The sequence below is a fragment of the Antedon mediterranea genome, chromosome 5 (assembly GCF_964355755.1).
Source record: "Antedon mediterranea chromosome 5, ecAntMedi1.1, whole genome shotgun sequence".
Lineage (NCBI taxonomy): Eukaryota > Metazoa > Echinodermata > Crinoidea > Comatulida > Antedonidae > Antedon > Antedon mediterranea.
The window spans coordinates 23,347,641-23,370,943 of record NC_092674.1 but is presented as its reverse complement, the minus strand read 5'-3'; the positions used below and the strand labels follow the sequence as shown (position 1 = coordinate 23,370,943).

At 32.9% G+C, this 23,303-nt stretch overlaps 1 protein-coding gene across 1 annotated transcript; it reads right to left on the bottom strand.

Annotated features, from left to right (window-relative positions):
- Positions 1-133: 133 nt before the first annotated feature.
- On the bottom strand, positions 134-22,645 carry LOC140049647 (coiled-coil domain-containing protein 22 homolog). The gene is made up of 17 exons (XM_072094592.1): positions 22,513-22,645; positions 21,795-21,966; positions 21,182-21,314; positions 19,279-19,406; positions 18,591-18,675; positions 17,616-17,785; positions 16,762-16,965; positions 14,296-14,361; positions 8,098-8,217; positions 7,763-7,882; positions 7,289-7,405; positions 7,008-7,109; positions 6,510-6,617; positions 5,063-5,158; positions 4,472-4,531; positions 3,646-3,720; positions 134-3,347 (listed from the first exon to the last, which is right to left on the bottom strand). Exons 1-17 carry the CDS (start codon positions 22,560-22,562, stop codon positions 3,234-3,236), a joined length of 1,920 nt encoding a protein of 639 aa, XP_071950693.1. The 5' UTR covers positions 22,563-22,645; the 3' UTR covers positions 134-3,233.
- Positions 22,646-23,303: the final 658 nt, after the last annotated feature.

Below are 23,303 nucleotides of genomic sequence, written 5' to 3'. Positions count from 1 at the left end.
TGTGCCGTTGTTATGCGCAATTTGAACGATTTGCCAGCTTCTCTGAATATAAAAAAATAAATAAAGCACGAGTTCAAAAACTTTCTGCTAATGTAATAATATATATTTTCATTTAAACATTTCACATCTTTTTTACTATAATATTGATTCATTATAACATAACATCTTAATTGAAATATTGCCTTACAGAAACAAAATGTATTACTGAAAAAATGTGTTTCTCTACTTACTTTTATAATTTGATATATATAATGCAATTAACATACTGACAATCAGACAATTTTTAAAAATAAACATTAAGATAGCTGGCAGTTTTACAATTCACAATTCTGATGATTTCTTCTACTGCTAAAAAATAATGATAGGCAGATCCAAGGAGTAGAGGCATCATCGACATTTACAATGCAAAGGATAGGACATTGGGTTAAGCATGGAGTTCAGCCCTTTATTTTACCATTTTTTAACCCATTGGACTCTCCTAATAATTTCAAAAATCTGTATCCTGCACCACAGACTAATACTATGATCATCATATTAAATTAGACATAGTGCATATCACTACTGCTCAATTAATTTATTTTTTACTTTTAATGGTACAAAAATGGAACACCCCCATTTAGGGGACACTTTACCATTAAACAAGAGAAGAACAATGTATGTTTTTAACACTATCATTCCAACCCCTATTAGGGACAGTTTGGAGGCATCTTCTTAATAGGATTCTACTGTATTCATGCATGAGAATTTCTATTATACGGTACTCCTAATGTTTACACACATGAACAATGTTACTGTGATAATGATTTTTATTTCACAATTAATCTTTATCAATGCTAATGACTTTTAGTACTGTATATTTGAAATTTTGAATTTTTATATATAAAAACTACTTTAATAAAGCATAGAAAGCTCAATGCAATTTACAATGGACCACCACAAATATGAATTAAAAACTTCATATTTGCCTCTTTCTGTCTTATTTAGATAGATAAAAAAAACATGCTAATATAGTGATGCATATAAATATATATAACAACTTGCACAGATGAAGGGCTAGTGTTGCTCGAAAGTTCTTCTAATTTTTCTGACTGTTTTACTTTATCGTTTTGAGTTAGCTTTTTGCTTTATTTTGTATCTCCATTAAGATCCAAGTGTACTGTAGTAGGAGCTCCTTTCATCCAAAATATTTATTATGTTTTCAACTGCTAATTAGACTTCTTAAAAGCCTTTAATAATTTTTCTGTCAGTGAGGTTTTGTATATAACATGCCCTGTTTGCCAACATGTTTTCATTCTTAACCCAGAATAATTACTAATATTTTATCATAATCTAACACCATTGTTAATGATTCTTTATAACTTGTATTGAATAAAATAAAACTAAAACAGGAAGCACAAGGCAATATAGTATAGCTGGAAAGTGGTACAAAAAAAAAATCTACATGTAAAGTCTACTATAAAGTCAAAACCTTTGTAGGAACATGCACTGTATGTATAGCATGCACACAATACCAACTATGTATTTCACCATTCAATATAAGTGGGGTGACTGACGGCTAACAATACAAAACATAACACAATGTGTTCCAGTCTGGTGAGCATTTTATCTGTAAAAGTGCGTCACATGAATTGAAAGAAATATTTGGGTTGTGAAATATTAAACTGGGATGGTGTCAGTATTGGTATTTTTTTTGATAAATATATAAAATTAAAACACAACATGAACATGTAAAAAAAAATGAATAAATGTTTATCCATACATTATAAATGAAATATATTAACTACTATTTTAGTAATGCATACACAAGTACAGAATATCAGAAATCAATTAATCATGTGTCTAAATGTGGCATTATTAGGCTAATTTGCTTTGCGAAAAACATTGATGCCATTGTAAAGACCACATTCTTATATCTAATTTTTTTAGCTATTGTACGCTTACTGTAGTACTGTTATTCTAATGTCACCATATAAAAGATGATATCAATGGGTTCAGAATTATCTGCATTTAGCCAATACTCTGTTAGATATCATAATATTAATAGTTATCTCTCTTGATTATGAATTACAAAACTGTACAGATAATATTACTTGTGGAAGTGGGAAAACATTGGTGATGGGGATTTTCCCAACAGGTTGGTGCATTTTCCTAGCAGGATGGTGGATTTTCCCAATAGGATGGTGGATTTTCCAAACAGGGCCATGATATACTAAACAGTAAAAATAATAACAGGACATAGGAAATGTCACTGTAATTGTGGAGTTGGAAAATATTGGTCATGGGGAATTTTCCTAGCAGGATGGGGGTTTTCCCAGCAGGATGGTGGATTTTTCCAGCAGGATGGGGTATTTTCCCAGTAGGATGGTGGCTTTTCCCCAGCAGGATGATAAATTTTCCCAGCAGGATGGGGGATTTTTCTAACAGGTTGACAGATTTTCCTAGCAGAATGGGGGATTTTTTTAAGTAGGATGGTGGCTTTTCTCAGCAGGATGGTAGATTTTCCCAGCAGGATGGTAGCTTTTCCTAGAAGGTTGTGGGATTTTCCTAGCAGGATGGGGATTTTTCAGAGAATGATGGATTTTCCCAGCAGGATGGGGGATTCTCCCAGCAGAATGGTGGATTTTCCTAGCAGGTTGACGGATTTTCTCAGCAGGGCGATGATAATACTAAACAGTATAAATAAGGCAGGACATGGGAAATGTCATGATAAAAGGATGAATGGTGAATTTTTCCAATAAGGTGATTATATACTAAACACAGGATCACATCAGGATGCAAATCACTCAAGCATATACAATACTGGGTTAAAAAATAATTTTATCGTTGATTGATAGTATTAGAATGAGGATGATATATGAATATTAAAAGCTTTTGATTGGTCAACTGGTCTTTTTAAGTGTAAAATTATACTTCAGCGCAGTTAACACTACATATAGTCAATTTAAATCAATGGTCATTTTCTCATCCAATTTGGCATTGGTTAATGGTCAGTGGCCGATTGATATTTCAACTTGTCACTTGATGGTCATTTGACCAGTGCCAAATTAATTAAAACCGGTTCAATCATTCGGCAAACATAACCTAAATGGTCACTTGCCTTAAAGTTGAATATTGATTGAATATTTTAAGACCTTGGTCAAAATATTGCTCTTTAGCCACCTTGGACTAATTGGTCATTGAATATCAAACACTGGTCAAAGTTTAGTTACAGGTACCATTCACTGACTAACTGATCACTTGCCCTTAAGCTTGGCAACCAGTTGTTGATTTTCTTTTTTCATCATTGTGTAGTCTTCAGTAATTTTTTCCAGGTTATCTGTTGTCTTGTTTCTGCTCTCTGTCTCAATCTACAAAGATAAAAACATTAAAGATGTCTTAAATAGGCCAGTTTTCATAAAATTATTCACTTCTGTAAAAAAAAAATTGTTTTCACTTATATAAAGACAAAAGAAATGGTTAATTTTTGATTGTCTTACAGTCAATATAAGTATTTTTTGGTTTCATTAAAATTTTTTCAGGTAAATCCTTCTTTTTTTTCGATCCAGTTGTTATTAAAATTGCATATCCCAACAAAATGTGAAAAATGATAGTCAAATTGGCGACAGGTCTATAAAAATTAGTTGAATTGAAGTGAATTGTGGTTACCTGATCTTCGAGATCTCGTATCTCTCGTGCAACCTGTCCAGTTTCTTCCACTGTTTTAATAAGCAAATCACAGTTCTGAAACAATAACAGAAAATTTGTTGACTGAGCAAATAAACTATTGGACTAATACCCTGTTCACACCTGCAAAATGTAGCAATTTGTAACAAGTTGTAACCAGGTTTGCATAGTGTGAATCTCCAGAGATTTCACAGGAAGAAAAGCACACTGATGAGAGGTGTGTTTTTGATTTCCGAGATGTTCCGAGTTCTTACTGCGTGCGCATGTATTGCCCTGGTATTAAACTGGCCAATCATAGTAACCAAATAGCGTGCAACTACGCTTTCCTTCCGAGATTTCTCAGGGTTCGGGTATGAAAACGTGTAATAAATCGGGAGATCAAACCAAGTTGTAACAATTTATGCAGATGTGAAACGGGAATAAATAACATTATTCAGTGGAATATATCTGATATTTGTATCCCCACCCAGAAATAATTAATACTGCTCTGTGAGGATAAATTTGCATAGTATAACAATGTACAGTATGGAACTAGTTTGGCTTCTAACAGGCAATTCATTTCAACCCTCTTAATTACTACTTAAAAAAAATTAGTTATATTTTGGTGGTCTGGAGGTATTAATGCCAGGCTAGTTATTTGAATGTTGTAGGTTCAAATCCCACAACAGACCAGTCTGCAAATTTTTGTATTAGGAAACAAATTATGGAAAAAACATCTGAATACTGATTTCCTGATGCGGCAAAAACCAATTACTACTTCATATATTAATTATTAATTATATATTAATAATGATGAAACATAACCTACCTCGTGCAGCGCTGCTAAATATTTGTATGCTTTGCGTACAGCTTCATCTTTTTTAGCATCCTATAAATAAAAAAATAGTTTTTCCTGTCACTTTGTGTTGGCATGTTTACGAGTTCAAGATGATGACACAATATTATATAACTATTTTTCAATTAATTATATAACCATAACATATCATTTAAATTTAATAATATCATTATTTATAAACAAGTTTAAAGTCTTTATTAATTGTTTAATAATATTCAGAAAAAAATTCAAATACATAACATCATAATCTTTATTTCAATATTATTTCAATTTATATATTACTGGACAATTAGAGCTTTTCCCCAATCTAGTTTTGTGCATTTATCGGTAAAGTAATGGATTTAATGGCCTAGCACTTATAGGGGCCACAGAGCAGGGCCCAGAAAAAGATAAGAAAAGGGCTATAAAATATGTCGAACGGTTAAAAATGGCTAAACCAGGAGAGGCCTCTGCATTACGCCACTAGATATATGTTTAAAAAAATAACTCATGGGCTGGTCAGGGTTGTGCTACATAGTAATCTATTTTAGATAATACTCCTTAAAAAAACAGTAAGTATCGTACCCTAAATATAAGTTCATCAGTTTCTGCAAATGTCCTATCCAGCTTGCCTTGATATTGGTTAATCTCCTTCTGTAGTGTTTTTGTATCTATCAAAACCTACGAAAAGGTCAAAACAAGGTCAACAAACATTACAAATGTAATTGTGCGCAATATATCAAAATTGAATGTCAAACTTTAAATGAATAAATTATGCAGAAGGGTAATGTCAGAATTTTTTATAATCTTTGTGTTTTAATTTGGAATTAATTATCCTAAAAATGATTGATAATTTGTTCAGTTTGAATTGGCATAAATGGGCAGGACTTGTGATCATGTATAAAATAATTATTTCCGCAGGTGTAACATTTTATATGGTGTGTATGTAATTAACTGAAACTGATACACATTGATGACTCATAAGGCCAATTTACACAGACAAGCAGTAACAGTAATACATGTAGAAAAAAAGCTATGTTATTCCTTATGACCATTTACACAAAGCTATGCGATTTTCTGCTTACCTTTACCACTTGTCTATGTAAATTGGCCTTTGCCTCTATTATCTACGTCAGACATATTAGTTCATGCCTTTCCTCTGGTCAAGGTGGGCACTGGACGAGCCCTTGATCAATGACAGGACCAACGAAGGTGCTTGAAGCAGCCCTGGCTTAGTTTCATCCATCATTTAGATGAATGGCCGACACTGTCATTCGTGACAGACGTCAGCCATAAATAAATTAACTGAGGTTTTTTTCAAGTTCAACGAATAGGTTTTAAGTCAAAACATTTCGTAATATAAATTATAATTTGAACAAAATTTAAAAAAAATGTTATTAAAGGAATACTATGGGAATTTAAACATTATTTCATTAGATAGATCACAATAAATCAGGTTAGTAGTTTTTAGAAAATGAAACTAACAAAAAATTACCGATTACCACTTAAACTAATGTAAGTTTCTTCCTATAAGAAACTAGAATAATATTTTACTTAAATGTACTTGTTTATGTGGCTAGCTAATCAGAATATAAATATCTCTTTGTGCACAGTGTTGAACAATAATAATGTACTAGCATGGGAAATTCCCTGTGCGTTGACTACCATACATTATCTTTATTTCTGCAGAATTAAGGAAGACATAACATATACTTTATATGGTTTTAGGGTTAGAAGAAATTGGTAGACAAAAACTAAAAATGTGCTTTTATAAACTGGCATTTTGTTTGTCTTTGTGGCATAAAATATCAATCAAAGCCTATATACAGTACACCAAACATCCAAATTTTAAAGCAAAAGCTAGTATATACAGTACTAAATACAAAAATTAATTGTATATAATCAAGTAAGGTCACCCTAGCAATAAAATTGGGGTGGCTGGTACAAGATTTAGACTAAATTTGGGGATTATACTTGAGCATAGGATTATACTCAAGTCATACATATGGTATTAAATGTAACATATACTTACTTTATCAATGTCTTGTTTTTGCCGTTTAATATTACTCACTATTTCTAAAATTCTTTTAGTGTAAGCTGAGCGGTTTACATCTTTGGTCATTCTTTCATACTCCCCGGCCTGTATGTGAAAAAGACATAAATAAGGTCACCGACGGTCACCTCTTAAAACTATCCAAAATGGAATGTATGTATTGTAATAGTATGTACAAAATACTCGAGAGAGATACAAAACAGTATTTGATCAGATCAGAGATCAGGAAGTGATCATTTTACAAGATTCATTAACTAATGAGAAATGGTTGCCTACAACTTTAGGACAGTGTTGTCTATGAGAGGGTGGTTACTTGGAGACACTCAATTTCGAGTAATAGTTCATTATGCGAGAAGTATGAGAAGTGGACAGTTAGGTCATATTTAAGGGATCACTTAAAAGAAGGATGAGGATAAAAAAGAGCTGTTAACTTAATATGGTTGTGGAACTATATTTATTAATAGATAAACCACTAACCAATTGTTTTAGCATTTCTTCCTTTCCACGCGTCTCCTCGGCTAATTCTTTCATCTTTTCTCTCAGAGACTTAATATCTTCAAGTTTCCTCTGTGATTCAGACTACATACAAAAACAAAGTGTAATTTAGTATATATCCTTATTGTATGGCATTTAAAACAATAAGTAGAATCCTTTTAAGGTGACACCTTCAGGACCAAATAAAAGAGAGATCTACATAATACCCTAGGTTTAAAAAACAAGTTTGTTAACCTCCAAAATACAGTGCAAGTCAAACTCACCACCATGTTGGTGTTCTGTTCCTTAAGTTGTCTGTACTCCTCTATCAATGGAGCTCTATGCTTCTCCCATTGGTTGGCCAAGTTCACCAGACGACTGGCGCTAGCATCTACCACACCCTAGAAAATGAAAGTATAAAAAAACACCCATAAAAAATCTACAAACCCCATTGATATTTTATTTTGATTAGGGCAAAAATAATCATTAAAAATTTAAAACGTTAATTTTAAATTCTTAAAGCGCGAAAAAGACTTCATGTGCTGTAAAAACACTAGCACCCAAACTGAAGTACGGGAATATGCCCTCATCCCTGGAATAACGGCTATGAGCACTCATTGGCTACACCTAGGGGCCCTGGAGCTTATGTGGGCCCCTGAGCAATGCCCAGAGGAAAAAACAGACATTAAAATTACATGACAAATTGAGGTCCAAAAAATTTGGTACAGCAATTATATCGCTGAGTTGAGTCTATTTACCTGCAGCTTAGCTATGTTGTTTTCAGCGTCGGGTAGAAGATCCAAAGTTCTTTTCTTTACTTTGAATGCGTCTTTTTTTTCTGTGTTTGATCTCTCCTGAACAGAAGCCTGTTCTTCCATCTAAAAATGAGAAAAATTGTAATTTGTTGTTATCTACAGTGTTTGGCCAACTATCATGCTGGTGAAATCTTGTTACCAATAAGTTTTCATATTGTGTCCAAGTAAAATCTAATCTAATTGGAAGAAATTGGGTCACATGACCTTTATTATTTGGCGATATTGAATGATTTGTCAAATATCGGTTCTAGAGAGTTCTTGATAAACTGTGTACAAACCTGTTGCATTCCTGCATTAAACTTCTTCATATCTAGGTCAAGTGAATCTATTTTGCTTGTAATTTCCAACAATTTATCCCGCAATGATTGCGCCTCTTCCTCTTTCTTTCTTTTCAATTCCTTTAAAAGAAATTTAAAAAAAATAAAACTACTACTATTATAGTAATTTTTGTTATACAATTTCCAAATGTTGGTGGTTAACATGCTTGCCTTCCAATTCTAAGGTCTAGGGTTCATTCCGGACCTAATGCCAAGGTTATAACTCAAAACTCTTTCACACCCTAAGCCTCAAATGAGTCTTAGTTTATATAGCAAGATAATTATAAATTAGTTTATCCATCTTATAATTGACAAGTTGTGTATGAAAAACATTTAAAAAAAAATAAAAATATTGATTGCATACTAGTTTGTTATTATTAAATTAAATTTGGTCCGAGAAGTTGCTGATTGATGATGGTGGAGATGATAAATGATGGAATGATAATGATATCATTGGAATTCAGTAACATTATATATCAATTCTATTTTAAGAGACCCAAGCTCCATGTCAGAAAGTTTTTGATGGACATACAATTTACGGCTTCATGGTAGTCTCAAAATCAAGGTAGATCAAGATATGTACAGTGGGTACATCAAGGTATAGAATTAAATCAAGAAAATCCACATTTTGTCTGGTGCAAGGTGCCTATTTTGGTAAAGTTGACTGTATGTTGTAATAAATCACACTTAACCATCACATTCTGTTTTGTCTTATAAATCAATAGATAGAAAAGAAGTAAAATGAAAAAAAAAAAACATTTTTGGGAAATCCAAAATTTTTGTCTGGCCCAAGGCACCATTATAAAAATGTTATAATAACCCACCTAGTCTTACACTATCTCTTGTCTTGTAGTTGTACATTTCAACTTATAAAATAGAGCTAAAATTAACTGTGACCTTATTTACTATCACTATATAACTGACCTAAATTCCAGAGCTACAGTAACAGTACATTCAGCTTCTTCATTTCTAAGGGAATTATTCTCACATAAAAATAATATGAATAAAATATCATATCATAAATATTAATAAACAGAGGATCTAGACAAAGCTGTTTAAATGCAAGATCGCACCTAGTATGAAACGTGACTTTTTAAGATATTAATATTGTATTTTGATTGAAACTTTAAGAATAAATTATAGAAATAAATGTATAGAAATTGTTTTGTTGGTGTTATTTTATCAGAAACACATAATGACACTTTTCTTAAGCTCAGTCTACATTATCAAACTAGTTTGACAAAAAATGTGATGTGCCCATATATGGACATGATGATGTCATATCACTACCATATTTTGGGATATCGCTATCATATTTGGGCACATCACATTTTTTGTCACATACAGTTTGATAGTGTAGACAGAGATTTAGACACTAACAAAACTTTTTAATAATATTTTTAATTAGACTCTATATTTATTATGTATTTGTTATGTCAAACAGAATTACAAAGTCATCCTAATGCAATGATCAGTGGAGAGCTTCTAAGTACAGCTGTTTTGTGCTTCTGTCTACACTATCAAACATTATTTGACAACAAATGTGATGTGCCAATATATAGACATGATGATGATATCACTACCATATTTAAGCATACAGTATTACTGTACTACAATATTTAGGCAAATCACATTTTTTGTTAAACTAGTTTGATAGAGTAGACAGGGCTTTATAAATTACAGGTAGTTATAATTTGTGAAATTGTGAAATGAGTGAGAAATTATCAATATTTGATTAATTAATTATTCAATTAAACCTTTAAATAATCTTGGACATATCTGTGCAATAGTCATTCATAAAGGCAAGCAGAGAGGGATAATTTTTTATCTGTGATTTTTCCTCTTCTTTTTTTTTTAAAAAGGTCTATTTATTATTGTCAATGTCAGTAAAGTTTTCGTTTTGATCAAGTCTTAAGAAAGCCGAGATTCAAACATTAGTTTGACCAAAAATAAACACATTCAAGTTGCCACAAGAACACCAACAAAATGTTAGTTAAGCCCGGCGCACACTAGAGCTATCTATTAGCTCTATCTAGACGTTACACCAAGAACAAAAAAAATGCTAGTTTTAAGTAGTATTTTGTGGGTGGTAAAAGCTCTATCTAGACTTTCACACTTTATGTGACAAAAAAATGATGTGATGTGATGTACTCATATGGACATGATGCTGTTATATCACTACCATATTTGGGCAACCACATCACATTGATGATATACATAATATCAAGTTTAATAGTGTAGACAGAGCTTTACATTAATGTAATACAGAATAAAATAGGTATTTTACTGTATTTATTATTAAATTGCATAATACAATAAACAGACTCGGTTTCATTTACTTTGCGTATTAATAGAAACCTGCTATTTTATTCCCTCCTCCTCGGTGAGTCATAAGTCACATTAATTGAAGTAAATATGACAAATAAATATTGATCTAAATTTACTTTAGTGTTGGTTAAAATGTTTTATGCAGGTACTTTATGCAGGATTTTAAAAGTTCAAAGACAGGTCAAGTATCAGTGTGGAAATTTCCTAGGAAAATTTCCAAGATCTAATAATAAATGTATTCATCAAAATTAAATGAATCAGCCTGTGTCTGTATAACATTATTGTAACTAACATTTTTGTGGGTGTTGTTGTGAGTAAAAATGCAACGTGGGTTGCATTCAATTGCTCAAAGCACAAGACATTTCAATTGATTTTTTGGTTCAGTGTCGACCTCCTCATCTTAAGGTTTATTCAATATATATCAAGAATAACAATTTGTAGATTACATTTTAATCCTGTTTTTAAAGTATACTTTAATCTATTGATGACAATCTAAATTTCAAGAGTGCTTCACTTGGATTAAATAACATTTTCTTAAATCCTACATTGATTCATTATTCTACTATCTAAACCTAATTATTATTGTAAAAAGCAGTACATTTTACTTATGCAGTGTTCTATTTTTTGCCTGTTGTTTTCTCAGACTAATTCTATGTTTTGGCTTTCTAATTCATACAATAAAGGAACCCACTGAAAGTTATTTATACACTTTCTTTGTTCTCACAATCTTACTTTTCACTAAATTTGTTCCAGCCTCATTTCATGTTTTTTTAAACTGATGTTATTATACTGTATACAGGTATTACAATACATAAATTATGAATTTATCTTTTACAAAAAGGAAATAAGTTTTATATACAGAGAACCTCTCCTTTAAGACACTACTATTCAGGCAACGCCCCTATCAAAGCAACCCCTTATTCAGGGGACACTGCTATCAAAGGGACCCCTCTATCCAGGGCACTTCCCTATCAAAGGAACCCCTCTATTCAGAGGACACTGCTATCAAAGGGCCCCTCTATCCAGGGCACGCCAATATCAAAGGAACTCCTCAATTCAAAGGACACTGCTATCAAAGGGCCCCTCTATTCAGGGCACGCCAATATCAAAGCGGCCCCTCCATTCAGGGCGCACTCGCATATCAAAGGGACGCCTCTATTCAGGGGACACCCCTATCAAAGGGGCCCTCTATTCAGGGGAATCCCCTATCAAAGAGATCCCCTTTTCTATTGAAATACTATTTGTGACATAATTGAACAAGTACTATACTATAGTTGCATGTTGATAGTGATACTGACAAAATTGTATTAATATTATATAAATAGGTATAATTAATAATGTTGTATTAACAGCACAGATGGTAATTCTCTTGAGTTGAAGCTCTAATGTTGTTTGTACTTCACATACTTTACGTTTAATGTTATTAAAATTGATCTATCAAAGGGATTATCTAAGAAATTGATGACATCAATGAAATTGACATGGGGATGGGCTTAAAACTGATTTTGAACTTCCGGATACATGTATGGTGAACATAAATAGCACAGCCTAGAACTTTCCAATAGGAAATTTTTAGAAGCGTTAGGAAAATTCCAATTCATTGAGATACTGTAAGTAACTAACAATATCAAAATGGAAATCTTTTTATTATTTAATATAAAAGATTTATAATATTCATATATTAACTCACAATAAGCTATTAGAGCAAGCAAAAATATTGTAATAGTAATTTTCTTGCTTTAGTTTCATAGTAGGCTGACCCATTTTTTTAAACAGGACAAATATTGCCATTTCTAGTTTAAATTACAGTAGTTCCAAATAATTAGCCAGAACTTATTAAACACCTATCAATGCTGTTGATCCTGTCATGATCTATTCGTCTATACAGCTTTTTTTTTTAAATTTATCTATTTAATGTAACTACTTAGTTCCTATCACATGTCCCTTGGGGTTTCCAGGAGGTCCCTTTCATCTTCTTTAAATTCGTTTTTCTCCTTATGTTATGAGTATTGTTTTTTTTATGAGATGAATAAAGAGATTGATTTGATATGAAACATGGATTGTACAATTAAAAACAACTGTAAACTTTATGGAAAGATAAGACAAATGCACAAGCAAACAACATCATGTTAAATAATTTTTGAATTATGCCCTTATTTGGAATAACCTGTTTCTTATTGGATAATAAATCATGATGGTAAGATTCATATCTTAATTTACTAGTGGCGATGTATTTTCAAAATGCTAAAACCACAAATACATCAGGGTAAAGATGTCAATGATAAACATGAAAAATAATTATTAATTGAGGAAGTACAGTAATAATGATGTGGTTCTTACCAATTGGCTATTAAATTCTAATCGTATTTACCTCCGAGAATTGTTTTTATTACTTCAATGTGTGGTAAAACCCAGTACCTTAGGGCTAGCCAAAACAATTTTCATTTTATACGACGACGTAGTTTTCAGAACACAATGGTAGATAACAATTTATGACCCGGTGTGAAACCATAATTAAATTCTGGTTTTGTAAGAGTTTACAAATTTGGGGAAGTATTATAATAATAATCATAACATTTCATTAACAATGTGAGATTTAATGGCATTTCCTTTAAAACGGTTACTTGACCATATGCATTGATCAACAATGGCCAGATTATCCTTCCAAACATATCTGCTGTGTTTATAAGGGCGATTATCAATAACTTCAGCATGTCTGAGAATTATGGGATAACTTTCATTCGATTGAGTGTGAAATTTTCTTCGAAACATGGCAACTAAAAAATATTAGCTATTTCAAAATCTTTTGTAAATTTTAATAAAAAAATTAATAATTAATTAATCAAAATGATGTTGTTTGGATTACACGTTTACCGTAACTAATCACACAATCGGAAATACCGACTTATTTGTTGAAGGAATGCACGAGAGTTGACTGTATTCATAGTTTATTGACTGCATGGGTTTCTGCTTGACTGGACACCACCGGAACAAAATTTGGACTACACACACACAAGTATAGGATGTAAATCATGCAGCCTAAATGTGGCATTATTTTTATTTCATACATCAAACATCTAAATTATACTCATCAATTACAGGATAAACATTCTCCTTTGAGGTTTAGGGCAAAAATAGTTCATGATGTTCGCAATAACACTGGTCTTCCGGCCAATGGACAGTTAAATGTGTGGCGGACCAGTTGAATAGTAAAATAGTTGAATAGTAATTCTACTTGGCCAGTTAAAAATTTCAATAAAATACGACTAAATATAAATAATTGTACTCAATTCACCATATTTCACACCTGGACTATTGTAAACAAGCTTGATTGTATGTACCTCATTTTTAGTTTTTTTAAAAGTTAATTGAAGGCCTCCCTATTATTTTGTGACTAGTAAAAGTGGAGGATCAGTAAATGAACTTGTACTTCTCTTATCTATTTAAAACCTTATACTTTAGGATTAGAGGGCAATGTCACCACATCACCTAGCCAAGTTACATATAGGACAAGATTCTAGCATCTATGCTAAAGTGGAGAAATTATATAATTGCAGGATAGACATTTAAAGATGTAATGTCCCCAAAAAACATTAAAAATAAAGATTAATAAAATCAGATTTTGAATAGGGCATTTTTTGTAGTTTTAATAACTTCTGCAGAAAAAAAAATAACTTATAAAAAGACAAAACCAACCAATTGGCTGCTAGATCAAATTTTTGTTTATTATGGAACATCAAAATGGCATATTTTTTCAGGGAGACAATATATCTTTAAGAAAATTAGAAAAATATAGGACCCTCTTATAAATACGATAAAGACACAACATACCTCTTCAGTATCTGCGGTTGGTAAGCCTTCCCCAATACCTATCTGGGAAACTGTTTGGTCTTCTGGCTGGAAATCAAAACAAAGAAATATTAAAATGCTACATTTTGATTACCCATTAATATTTAAACAAAACCAAGATTAATTTTTTTTTAAATAGTCATTTTTCATTAATACTGGTGGTTAAATAAGTCTTTCTTGGATGAGAAAAAAAAAGGTTCAATGTACATAGTTCTACCGTGTGCACTTAATAAAACCTAAAACATCTATTTTAGCTGTCCCTTTTGTTGACACCTTGAACAAATTGTCTCCTACGAAACATACCTTGCTGCATCATATGCAGGGCAGTGCAGTACCACAATTTGTGTCAATGAGGCTTATCACTGGTCACCGAATTTTATGCAATTATAAATCGGTCTGAATAATGGCTGTGCTTTGATCTTTAAAAAATAGCGCTGTATACATTTTTTTTCTTTATAAGTGTACATTTTGTATCATATGCAACTGCATAGGAAAAGATCAATGAATGTCCCTGCCTATGACACCAATCTTGCATTTGATACAAAGATTTAAGGTACAGCGCTTACGATACAAAAACAACGTCATCAACCACTCAAAGCACTTCCTGCTCGCACGTTTCAGTGATACTATTGAATGTTCATTTATTTTTACTATTACTTTTGATATAAATTACCAAATTTTAAATACATAAAATAATTTATCAACGAAATAACCAAATATGGTAGCACACATTGTACAGTTAGTTTCACTGTATAAAGTTTAATTTAAAATGGTAATCTATACAAGATCCAACATATAGATATATGCAGAGGTTAAAAACATGCAAGTATATATATTTTTCAGTAGTAACACCTATTAACACTTTGACTGCCAGAGGTTTTTCCAGTTAGAAACTGCCACCGCCAGCGTTTTTAGCCCAATTCGATGTTTTTATTAAAGCTGATTGAAACCATATATGTGATCTGATTTATATGTAATTTAGACTAAAATAATCATAAAGATTTTAGCTTTACAATGGTACCAAGAACGATTTTTAAATCGCAATATGTAAATCGTAATAGTAAAATGAACGTAACCCACTTTTTGAATTTTTCGTAGTTTCGCGCAAGAAAGTCGAGATATTCGCGATTTTGTGCAAGACATCACAATATGAAAATATCGCCCGGTGAGATCAACAAACGAAAAAGTTACTTACACGGCACCGATAGGCCTATAAAAACAAGTTATCACTATCGAAAAATGTATTACATTTTATAAATCATAAATCTTACATCAATGTTTCGCCAAAATCCACATAGTAAAGACACCAGGCCTAGTTAACCAGGCCTAAAGTTGGTCCGGAACCGTTTTACGACTAGGGCTAGGCTAGCCTAGTACTATTAGCCTAGGCCTAGGAGATAGTAGGTTGCGTGAAACTCGGTCACTTTCAGTAAAACACCAAAACAATTAGGGTATATATACAATAATAAAATTAAAGACTTCATATTGAAAATGACTCCATTATTTTTTATTCAGATAACAAACAAACATGTCAATCCACAAAAACCTTTGTAATGCTTCGGCGGCATAGCTAGCGCGCGACCGATACACAATGCGCCAAGCCATCGCTCTACGCGCTACTGTGATGCGCGGTGTTTGTTATTTCGACAGGTACCATTTTGACAGTCGTTCGTAACCAGATTAGTTACTTTCAAATTGTAAAATATTAACGGTCCAGACCGAATATAGTGTTCATATTTATAGTATATACCAATAATTAACCTATCTACCGGATTTCGTAAAAAAACGCGAAAAACGAAGATCTTCGTTTTTGGCAGTCAAGCGTTGTGTTTCCAAAAACGAAGATCTTCGTGTTTGGCAGTCAAAGTGTTAAGGGGCACCTTTGACAAACCAACAAACTGTCCTCTTAACAGGGATGTCACCTGAATAGGGTTGGCCATAATTTTAAAGCATACATTGTTATTCATTCATTTTAAGTGCGATGTGCCCAAATATGGTAGTTATATGTCCAAATATGGTAGTGATATGCCTAAATATGGTAGTGATATGACATCATCATGTCCATATATTGGCACATTAAATATTGTTCACATAAAGTTTCACACTTTTTTTTTGTTAAACTAGTTTGATAGTGTAGACAGAGCTATTACTACTATTACTTTTGATATAAATTACCAAATTTTAAATACATAAAATAATTTATCAACGAAATAACCAAATATGGTAGCACACATTAAGACTAAAAACTAGGAATCCATTTACCACAGTGGAATGGTCCATTTTAACCCATTTCATTGTGGACAGACACATAAGTGGCAGCTAGACACAAAGGGACAATTACATGAAATAATAGTTGTCGTCTGTGCAACGTCTAGTCCAATGCACTTTCAGACAGTTGAAAGAAACATATTATAAATACCAACTCAATATAATGTTATTATTCCTCACCTGAGCAAACTGTAATTTTTCCGCATGAGTAAACCTAGAGCCTTTGTTTTGGTTGCTAGCACCTTTATCACTAAATTCATTAAGAACTTGAAGAAGGTCGGATGATTGACCTGACCCAGATGACCCTTCAGCTTTCGTCAGTCCTTGACGGAGGTGCTCGGCTATTTTCTTCTGTAAACGCTCTTTTTTACGAGCTTGATATTCCTACAAAAATATAGATAGTACTTTTTAAAAAAATGAAAAGTTAGTGGGCTTAACTTTTGAAAACTGTGCGTTATCATTTTTTCTACTAAGCAAATTCTGTTTGGACGAATTAACATTCCCGAATTCCGATTGCCCGCATTACATCACAAAAAGTAGATTGAACTATGGATGCATATCAAACAGAGGATGAATTCAGATAAACTTATTCAGCAATTTGCTAGTAGGTTTTTACATATTTTAAAAATTGTTTACATAATTGCTAAATGTCAGAACTAGTTGACGATTACTAGTTGTAATTTCCGACATTATTACTTTTTTTAGAATCAATCAATTCTCCAAAAATGTTGGTTACTTGGTAGTTGGGTTTTTAATTTTGTTGCAAAGCTTGCTAGTTAGATAAAAAGGTAAATTTCTAGCCAACATGATGCTGAGCTACGGAGAGCATAGTTTATCTGTGGCTGCAACACGATCTGTTCCACACCCCTTAACAGGCACCATGCACCGCCGAGAACATGTACATAGTACAGTACTGTTGGTATTTGTGGCAGCCAGACATAAGATCAAAGGACTGTTCCTATCTTGCCAAGGCAAGCTCAGTGTCCTGTTGTTCGACTGTCTTGCTATTACTACTATTACAAATGCTCCCTAACCTGTGGAGATAGGCGTGAATGTAACCCAACTGTATTCCATTCCGTTTCACGTTCTAGAGCTTTTGCTAACTGAGATGCATTAGCTTCCATCAGAGAAGCTGCCAGGTTTTCCCGTCGACCAGGCTGCTTGGAGACTAGTGGTAAATGATTTGCATAATAATTCCTAATATCTGAAAAAAATAGTATTTAATACAGTTTCTCATAGTAACATAATATGTGCCTTCATTGGCCTCAAGTATCTTAATTTGTTTTTCTTTAATCGGTTGTAGTAATGGGTAACCAGCATACTCTACAATGAACTACCTGTCAAAGATACATAATGACATCACCAATTTCATGGCCCAGACAAGTATTTTAAAACCTAACATATTTTCAAAGCCACAATACCACAATAAAAGCTATCGTAATCGGTAATTTTAATTTCAATTTGCAGTTATATTTATTGTCCAAAAACAGACGATCAATGATACAAATAGCCAAAAGGCTAAAACCGTAACAAATAATATTAAAAAGGTTATAATTTATAAGAAAATATATGCATATGTGAAATTGTATAAAATGTATAGAAAATTAAATATAAAAACAGTAAACAACATTCATATAAAATTGAGTTAAGGACATCCAAAAATATTTAAAAAAAGGATAAAAGCTGATCATTAAGGAGTCTGATTAGGGCTGGAATAGCCGACTTGCAGGCATCTCTCAGTACGACAAAAGGGAACTTTTTCTAGCATTGCATAATATATACTCAGCCTCAACCAGCTACTAAAAAATATTAAGCTAATTAACTTCTATATATTGTTAGTTATCTATGCATTCTTAACAGAGACAAATGATATACTTAATATATTAACAGGAATTTATCCCTAAACAGAAAACATTTTGCATATAAATATTAGCGTGTAATAAAAAGCAAGTATTTTGCCTTTTGTAGTGTTCATTTTATATATAAAACTACTGAAAATAAAAGTCTACCTTTTGGTACTTTCTTTGTCACATCTCCCATGCCTTGAGGAATAGCAACATTTACACTATGAAACCCATGCAAGCCACGACAACCCTTTAAAAAAACATACAGATCTAAGTATTGCTGTATTTTAGCAGATAATTATCTAATAAATTTGGAATAGGTTTGTCCTCCTTCACACTCTTTCCATTAAAAACATATGAAAACAGTATTTATCTTTTCAGACACAAGCAGGCATTTAGGCTTACATCCTTAACGAAACATACGGACGTAGGCACAACGCAAGTTGACACATCTTAAGCAACAGTTCAGATGATCCATTGCGTCGTGATTGGTTAAATTACTTGCGGTGCGCTTACGTCTTTGCAATACGTCTCTAGTAGGAACAAACCTTTAGAGCACATTTCTCTCACATAGATCAGACGTCAGACAAAAATATGCCACACTATTCCCTTTTTCCTCAATTATCTGTGTGAAAGGGGCTTATTATTTACATGTATGTCAATTTATTTTAAGCACAACATTTTACAATTTTTAACTCAAAAGTAGGGCAAGAAATTCAGTCAAGCATCTCAAAACTGAAATCCCAGCCAATCAGAATTCATAATATAGCTGGATATTTTTCAAAGGTTTCCCTCCAAAAATTGGACTTGGTAAGCGAGTCTATGTTAAGGATGTAGAGAATTATTAACATACTTCTTTACTCCATGTAGTTGAGTTCTTCCATCGGTAACCCTTTCGTTTACAATGGGGTGGAAGCCATGGACTATGCAACTGCTCCATAATGGCATTTGAGATAGCACGGTTGAGAAGAGCAGATTTACCTACAAAAATAAAAATTTGAAAAAAAAGTTTTATAAACCTTATTTTTTAAAATGTTATTTGCTATAAATTAGGGTGTTGTGTGTACATTTTTTTATTGTGGAAATTGGAAAATATACAAGCGAGACTGTTCACATTTTATTCAGTGTTTATCGATATAACAATTAAACTAGGTGTTATTTATCATGAATGTCCGATAGTACCATTAACAAAAATCTAGGGGTGTCATTTACATAATTCGCTTCACCACAGGCGTCACCCTGGGAGGAAGGAGGGATTTCCTATGGCTCAAATACTTTCTGCCTCCACTCACTTCTACCCTTTTTAAAAATCCTGGTTCCGCCTGGACACCTACATCTTTAAGAGGCACTTTCTCGAAAATATGAGGCAAGGGGATATATATGTTTTAAAACTATGGACAACCCTAAGGAGAAACCTCTATTAAAGGGACACTTTGCTGGGTCATGAAGGTGTCCCCTTAATTAGGGATTCTCTATAGCAGAGAAAAAGTTCCTTAGTAAACATAAATGGAGTGGATATTGAAAATGTAAGAGACTTTGTTTATTTAGGGCATACAATCACAAATAGAGAGGATGGCTGCCTGCTTCACTGACCATAGAACATCAAGTGCTGTAGGAAAGTTCCATGAATTAAAAGAAGTTTTAAAAGATCATGATGTCTATATGAAGACAAGAAAGTTTTAGAGGCCTGCGTAAGATCCAGGCTCTTATTATGGTACACAAGCATGGTTTCTAAATGAGAATGAAATAAAGAAGTTGGAATCGTGTTGGCATAAAATATTGAGACAGATGGTCAAGAGAGGGTTTGACAGGGCAAAGAATGAGGCTGACCAACCAGATGAGGATATCTACAGACTTGTATATTCCAACAAAAGGATATGTGAAATTGTTGGAAAATCTTCCTTGAGGGACTGCATATACAGTCAGTATATCCGATATGTGGGTCATATCTGTAGAGGACCGAATACATCAATTACAGGTTACAACACATCTCGCTACTTGGTAAGGTATTAGTTACCTGTGCAGTTTGTTAAAGTGTACCTAACAATTTTATTCAATGTTTCAGCTTACAGCTTGGTTCCCACTGAAATACAATGCAAGGGCATACATGTCGAATCACCAGGAACAGTTCAGATCCTGATTGGTCCAATTATTTGCGCTTACGAGCTTGTGTTGAATGCTACTGGGAATCAAGCTTAATTTAGCTTAAAGATGTATTGTCCCTTGAAACACAAAAAAATGAAGATCAAAATATTCTAAATTTAAACTGGCCATATCAAAGTAATTTTAAAGTTATTCACTTTAAGTCAAAAATTCGAGCCAAAAACAACAATTTTACGTAATTAACAGCTAAATTTATTTGATTACATTTTGTCTGGAAAATTGTCGCGAGCGAAAGTAAACAAAGATTTCAAACCATGAGTATACATTATGCATGATGCTAATTAGGATTGTTTACAACTCGTCACGGTTGAGAAGGTGTTTTCACAGAGATCGCGAGAAAGTTATATGATTAATGCATACAGAGTAGCCAAATAAGCACGTTGCATTATGATATGTTTCGATCAAAAACTTTGACTTTTAACCAAAAAACGTCTGTATTTCAGTTAAATGATATTTTTTTTGACTAATTAAACTATTATGATACTTCAAAATGACCCACTTTTTTTCAAAATCTTTTTTTTTTTTTTTTTTTTTGGAATTTGACAAAGGGACAATACATCTTTAAATGTATGACATTATAGCTCTTTACATACCTAGAGGTTCATCTGCTGTTGTTGATGTCTCTTTTGGTAGTTTCTCAATAAGAAACATAAGCACTTTCCGTATATCTGCCTCATTGGCATACAAGAAAGTCTGATAACCGATTTCACCTTTGTATCCTAATGACTTGTATAAAAAAATAATAAAAAATTAGATGATTATATATTTTTTGGAATAACTTTCTATTAAATTTTAACTGTTTTAATTCCTTTTTGTATTATTTGATACAAAATTTTGAAATACATTGAAAAATCAATACCAATAATTGGTTTGAGATGTGATGTCAAAGGACTACTTTACTGAGAACCATATTTTGTTTATTTTTTGCCCTTTTTGTTAAGGAGGTTTACCATTTTATAAGTTGATGTCATCAGTTCTTTGATGGTTTATTGTTCATGGAAACAAAAATAAATTAATGAATTACATGCCTAAACATTGCATGTTGATATGCTACCAGATATTACTCTCAGAAATTTCTGAATATTGTCAAGTCTGGTTTATGACTACAATACAAGAAAACTTTCTTTAACTAGCTTGTACACTTGAGTATTCGATTTACCAAATTTTTCCATCACATAAGTTCATTTATAGATAGTTAGTACTAACCATGCATGCATTTGCAAGGTCGGTTCCAACCCGGAACCGTGCCGACATGCCGGGTGGAAGAGACTTTGGCACGGTTATTTTGTCGTCTATTATTCGTAGACATCTTGCCACGGCCTCTACAGTAAGGTCAGTTGAGAATTGTTGTAGACTCTGTATGTCTGGATCAATGTCACTGAAAGATAATCAAAATCAAAGATTTTTTTAATCATAATAATAATGTGGTGGCAGGCTCTAGCTAGCCTAAAAAACTATAAACAGAAGCCACAATCCTCTCGCCGCCGCATGGATGGGTGGCGAGGTAGTGCCGGTGCGACCAGATGGATTGAGTGCAGATGAGTGAATACGAGGCTTTCCCCCTTTTATGCCTCTAGCCTATATTAATAAATAATACATTTCGTGTTTTTATTTTGTGTTCAACAAATTGTGCACTGCATTTCAAATTGCATAAATAATACGTACTGTAGTGTATACTGTTGGATAGGTCTATGACGGGAAAGGTAGCTAACCAAGGCTAAGCCAAGACTAGAGTCTAGCTTGGTGAGTAGCCCTGCTAGCAAGAAGGGCCAGGCCCCCTCTCTCTCTACTCTAGCTAGGCCTAGGTAGGCCCTACTACTAGTGCTAGCTTGGGAGAGGCCTAGCTAGCTACAGCAGGCCTTTATTTCTTTACAGCTAGGCCTAGGCTAGCCAAATATTTTTGATTCTTGATGTCAAATCTTACCACCCAATCTGGCGGAACGTGTGAATTATTATGTTATCTACTTCATCCATCTTATCAATACTATAAAAGTAATGTAATTTAAAAATTAATTTAGATAAATTGTTCCGCAGTCTTCCGGTCTTCCGTGCTGCTCGAGCTCTCAGCCAGCAGCAGCAGAGCAGCAGCTAGCAGCACCCTGGATTACTCACGTGATTGACCCAATCAAACGTTTTTATCGTTGGGATATTCGCACGGCTGCCGTGAAACTTTTATTCTCGTTGGGATATCTCACTTCCAAAAGTAAGAGTATAGGCCTACTGTAATTTTTTATTTGGAAGCTACACTTTTGAAACAGTGACACACAGAGTAATTAAAATAAAAGTAAAGGAAAAGTGATTAAACGGAGTATTGTCCCTCAGATAAAACATAAAATGAACGAGTGTATCTTCTCAGAAAGCTGAATTTCAATGGACAGGCCTAATGATGTACTTTTTTTGTTTCACCAGAGTGTTATTCTTAGTGTTGTAACTTTCAACTGTGTTGTTTGGTACAATAGTCTGAAGGAATGTCAATGTTATCGACGCAGTTTACAGGCGCGATGTTAAGAAAATAATGGAAGATAACTCACACCCATTGAATGATAAATATGTTGCAGGAATAATTTCGCCAGTGTAGCATAGCAAAAAGCTATACAAAACAACCTTATTGCTACACATTTCTAAAATTGTATAGCAAAAAAGACAATACAAAACTATGTTTCTCGACTAAAAAATCAGTTTGATTAGCAATAATTGCTAAACAAAATTTTAAAA